The sequence below is a fragment of the Poecilia reticulata genome, chromosome 15 (genome assembly GCF_904066995.2).
Source record: "Poecilia reticulata chromosome 15, P_reticulata-male-v2, whole genome shotgun sequence".
NCBI lineage: Eukaryota > Metazoa > Chordata > Actinopteri > Cyprinodontiformes > Poeciliidae > Poecilia > Poecilia reticulata.
The window spans coordinates 9,686,670-9,692,107 of record NC_088844.1 but is presented as its reverse complement, the minus strand read 5'-3'; the positions used below and the strand labels follow the sequence as shown (position 1 = coordinate 9,692,107).

Below are 5,438 nucleotides of genomic sequence, written 5' to 3'. Positions count from 1 at the left end.
CCGCCCCGCTTCGATGGCCAGATGCCACCACATGTTCCGGCCTCTTGACTTGTGTTGCTTTGACTAAGTGTCTCTCTTTTTTTTCCTGTCTTCCTCGTTTTGTCACGTCAACATAAAATTATTATTATTATTTTTCCTATTTTGACTAAAATACGAAATTGTTGTTTATTGTGTTTATTTCAATGATGAAATAAAAATGAAATGCATTTTCTTGCATTTCGCAGTCGACATTTCTTGAGAGTCAATATCCATGTCCGAAAATGCACGTATATTGTTTTAAGGTAAAAAAAAAAAAAAAAAACTGCAACAAAAAAAGAAAGAAAATTAGTATATGAAAAAATAAAAATAAAAAAATAAATCTGATTTATTTTCATGGTTGCACCTTTGATTATAAAGCAATAATATATATATAAAGGTCTACTATATATTAGGGGGCGGGGAGGAACTATATAAATAATGATTCAGAATCACATGAATAAATGGATTTTAGTCCGTGGATGTCCTTTTTCTTTTATTGGAAAGTTTATATGAAACTATATGAGTCGCTTCTTTAATCCTCCGTTAAGCGCAGAGCTTACATGCAGTCTCTTTCCAAATAAAAATGTAAATACTACTCATCATCATCATCATCATCGTCATCATCAGCATCATCATCATATAATATAGTCAGGAGGTTAGGATACTTCACGTCGTCGCGGCTCTTATTAGACACTTGAACATATCAGTCCAACCTCCTTCAAAACAAAGAAACCGAATTAAGAAAGAAAAGCAAAAACAAACAAAACAGAAAGACTGCATATGGCTCTCTTGGAAAACCCCAATGTAAACAATACAGGCAGGGGGAAACCGAGTCTCCTACAATAACAACGGTACAGGAATTAAGACACGTTTTATTCTTATTGTTTTCAACAATATAAGATAATATGTAATTACATTCAGAAATACATCTCTCTCTCTCTTTTATTTCTTCCTCCGCTTTTCTGCTAAATCTATCAGTTCTTTCCTCAAGCGCAGCGAAACCAAAGTGGTGTGAGAACCTGACGTCTGCTTGATCAGTTGCTGTCGTTTAAGTGCTTTTAAGCCTAAAATTGTGGTTCTCGAAAACGTCCCCAAAACGTTTAAATTTGCAATAAGAGGAGGTGACGAGAAAACTTGTTTTTTTTTTTTTAAATCTATTTTACTTGCGTATAGACCAAAAGGTTTGTTATGGTGGCTGTTCTCCCAGATTCCCAGTCTTTCTTACCGCAAGTGCTTGAAGCTTCGCTCTCATCACCATGTAAATTATCCAGAAAAAAAAGAAAAGAAAAAAAAAAGGGAAAAGTTTTTTTTTGTCCCCTCTCAGTGTCCTTTTTTTTTTTTTTTTTTTTTTTTTAAGAGCCGAGGTCCACGAGGTTAGAAGACATAGAGTTTAGTATAGTGTCATGGTGCACCGAGTGGTGATGGTGCACCGAGTCTGCGCCACCGGGCACCGGGATCGCGCTGGGTCCCGGAGGGGGCGCAAGGCCGTGCAGGGACGGTAAGCCGGCGTTCGAGCCCAAGAGCAGGGCCGGGCTCGGCGACGTGTGATCCGGTGTCCCCGAAGGCGTTTTGTCGTCGTCCGAGCTCCCCAAAAGAGTTTTATTTCCGTTCATGGAAGAAGATAGTGGGTTGTGACTGTTGCTGTTGGAGTTCTCGCTGTTTTCTCTAAAAGGGAAAGGAAATAAAATTTTAATTGGTGCACACTCATTCAACAGGTATTTCGCAACATTGACGTGTGTATCTAAAAAAAGAAAGATAAGCTAAATTTGGAATTCATATTTTTGTAAATTGTTTGATGAGACGTCATTTAGAAAAAAAAACACTAGCAAAACAACTTTGAACAGCGAGACATTTTTTCCCTTTTTAGATTTTCCAGTCATGCATATCAATTAGTATTTAATGGTTAAATTCTTCAAACATTGTTTCTTTCATTATTATGAACCTGAAAATTTGTATTAGAATTTAATTGAAATGTTCTCAGTCAACTGTCATTTTAATTATTCTTGCATGCAGAGAATGGTACACTATAAAAAGGATTTGGGGAAGTCTCCAAGTTTAGACATTTAAATGATTTAAAGAAATATATATATCAAGAAAATTTGTTTGTTAATGTGACGTTCAAAAAAATCTTCCATTCCAACAATGCTAGCTAATTTATTTGTGTAACATATCCTTCGTGACTATTCAAATTAAAGTTGCACTGGGAATGAGGGATATTGAGCAAAGTATGGGAAGGTGTATATGTTTACTTTACAACTCTAATGACTATCTATGCTTAGAAAAGGTTAGAAACTGTCCTACTGTACAACAATTTCTGTTGGAGCAAGAGTTTAGGTTTGTAAACTAACAGCGTTAGCTAGTTTAGTGATGTCAAGCTTGCTCGCAAGACGACCTTAGCCCTGAATCAGTTGTTGACAACGACAGGCACATCTTAGCTGTTACCAAGGTGTGGAATAGTTCGCATGCTGCCTTTTCAGAAAAGATTGGCACATTCTGTAACTATTTCAGGAACTTGTTCTGCTTTAGTGACAGCACTGCCGCTAAAGTCAAGCCTGTGTATGTAATTTCCCTTTTTTTTCCTCTCCCCTGAAGGAGTCAGTCGATGCCAATGAGCGGCACATATCGGCCATGGTAGTTGAGGAAAAGTTGAACATTTCACCGCAACAGGATGTATTTTTAGAAGAGTCTAATATTTCATAAACATTTTATGCTAGCGCGGAGACTACTAGCACAAACGCTACGGTCTAGATAGACAGCTGTATTAGCGCTGAGGTTTAAACACTTTGTTGCAATTACAGAAACATTTTCATCAAAAGCGATTTGTGTGCTTTGTTTCTCTTTAGCATGGAGAGATAAACAAAATGAATAAAATGGTTGGAATTCCAGTAAATCTGTTGAGTAGGGATATCTTAAAAAAGGCGCTTGAATTTAACCACAAGTATGTAAGTCGTGTGTCTACCTGCTCCTGTTCATATACACTATACATAAGTTATCAGAGATATTATTTGAAGTCCGCACAACGCAAGTTAAGAGAAATTGCTGCAACAGTTTGTTTTGTTAGTGCAGACGCACGATGGCGATTGACTTATAGCATGTTTACAACTGCTCTTTGGTGGAAAGGTACGAGAGATCGTGTATTAACGCAGCAACCAGCAATCCATTCGTGCATACCTGATCATTAAAGAGTCCGTGAAATAATAAGACTCTCGTTTGGCTGCAGCGCCGCAGCACAGACTTAAAAACAATGACAGGCGGCCATAAATCCCGACCTTTCCAAAAGTCATTAGAGCTTATTAGCTAAATCAATCGCTGTGTCGAAACATTTGTAATTTAGGGTTACAGGTGGCATAGTTTATATATGTGAGCGCCGAGCCTTTTCTCTGCACGAGCACATGATTTACGTGGAGCTTTCAGCCCGAATTAGTGGCCAGAGGCTGAAAGAAGACACCAGCTGGGGCGCACACCTCTCTGCAGCGCCTGCGTGTGTAATTCCTCCCTAAAAAAACCCTTCAAATGTGGCCGCTAAATGGAGGCACGGACTGTAAAAAATAAAAAACATTTTAAAGCATATTTCTATAGACATGTTCTCAGACGCTTCTGCTTATTCCAGGGTTGTTTGGGTTAACATAACATATTTGTATGTGTGTGTGTGTGTGTGTGTGTGTGTGTGTGTGTGTGTGTGTGTGTGTGTGTGTGTGTGTGTGTGTGTGTGTGTGTGTGTTTTAGCTTTTTTTTCTGATGTTGATATGAAAGTAAAACCTCGGGTGATAATAAGTGTAATTACCACGGCATAAAAGGAGAGGTAAATGTACGCTTATATGTCCTTGTAATTTGCCTAACAGCAAACCTTTTAATTTCCTGCTTCCCAAACTTTTGCACTCACACTCCAACGCTTTTCATAGACGCCCAAACCAGAAGAAGAGCTAACCTGGAGCTGCAGTGAACTGTTTTAATATGATTTAATAAATATAGAAATAAATGTTGTAAAAGAGACAGAATAAACAGCAAGGCGGGATGTTTTGAACATATTTTCAGATGTAGGTCAGCACGTCAAAGTGCTTGTGACTCAGCACCATTTTGTTTTAACATGACTCTGCTTTTTTTTTTTTTCTTTTTTAACCCCCTTTTCCAACATGTTCATAGTTTTATCTGCAGACGCTCCTACCTCTCCTTCGCCTCCGCCGCCCGGTCTCTCTGCCGCCGGTTCTTGAACCAGTTGCTGACCTGCGTGGTGGTGAGTCCCGTGGCCTCGGCCAGCTCCCTCTTTTCCCGCGGGGACGGGTACGGGTTGTGGGTGTACCACTCCCGCAGCACGCTCCGGCTCTTCTCCTTGAAGCAGTAGCTCGTCTCCTCTCCGTCCCAGATGGAGCGGGGCAGCGGGAACTTTCTCCGGACGCGGTACTTCCCCACGGCCCCTAGCGGGCGGCCCCGCAGCTTCTCCGCCTCGATGTAGTGCGCCTTGAGCCACAGCTGCTGCAGCTTCGGGTGGTTGTGCGGCGAGAACTGGTGGCTCTCCAGGATCTTGTAGAGCTCTCGGAAGTTGCCCCGGTGGAAGGCGACCACGGCTTTCGCCTTGAGGACGCTCTCGTTCTTGTGGAGGTGCTCGCAGGCCGGCAGGGACCAGAGGAAGCGTCCCAGCCGCTCGATGTTCCCCCCTTGCTGGAGGACCTCGCAGACACACGCGACTTGCTCCTGCGTGAAACCAAACGTCGGGAGCATGGACATGGCGACAGCCGCAGACCAGCGCAGATTAGATAGTGCCTCACTTCCACGTCTCTCGTCTCAGTATCTCATTAAAGCGACACGCAGTAAGTCCACAAGTGTCAAGAAAAAAAAAAATTAAGAAAAAATAAAGAAGCAAAAAAACAAACAAAACAAAACAAAACAAAAAACAGTCCCAGAAGAGCAGCCTTATTACGACTCAAGGGTTAGGGGGGATATCCAGCTTCAGTGCCCACTGAGCCATGCAGATCCCCGGGCGACAGTTCCTCGTGAAAGTTGCGGCAAAACACACACACACAGAGGGAAAGAAATGTGGAACTCCTTCCTTCGTCCGCCTCCACCTTTTCTGCGCCGTTTCTACATAAACTACTCCCGGAGAGCAGACTCGCTGGCTCGTTTTAATAATATTATTCTAAGCTGGCAAGACGAGCGATTATATGAACTCTGATTGGTCGGTTATCTGACCCGGGGATGGTGAGGATAAGACAATAGCCTCAGTCAAATTATTTGCCATGGTTACGCTGTCACTCAGCGTAACCCGATACCCTTTGAGGTGGCTCCTTGGCAAAGTCGAGCCGATTGTTCTCTGCGTGTCCAGCCCGCCCTCCCAATAGAAATATTGCTCAGATTTTTCTCCCTCCCTACCCCCCACCCACACCCCTCCACTACCTCTCTTAAACGTTTTTATTACCCTTCTC

The 5,438-nt window shown here is 42.0% G+C and overlaps 1 protein-coding gene across 1 annotated transcript; it reads right to left on the bottom strand.

Moving 5' to 3' along the window:
• Positions 1-498: 498 nt before the first annotated feature.
• Positions 499-5,374, bottom strand: six2a (SIX homeobox 2a). Its single transcript, XM_008428733.3, has 2 exons — positions 4,184-5,374; positions 499-1,683 (listed from the first exon to the last, which is right to left on the bottom strand). The coding sequence occupies exons 1-2, from the start codon at positions 4,741-4,743 to the stop codon at positions 1,371-1,373; spliced, it is 873 nt and encodes a 290-aa protein (XP_008426955.1). The 5' UTR covers positions 4,744-5,374; the 3' UTR covers positions 499-1,370.
• Between the last annotated feature and the right edge of the window lie 64 nt (positions 5,375-5,438).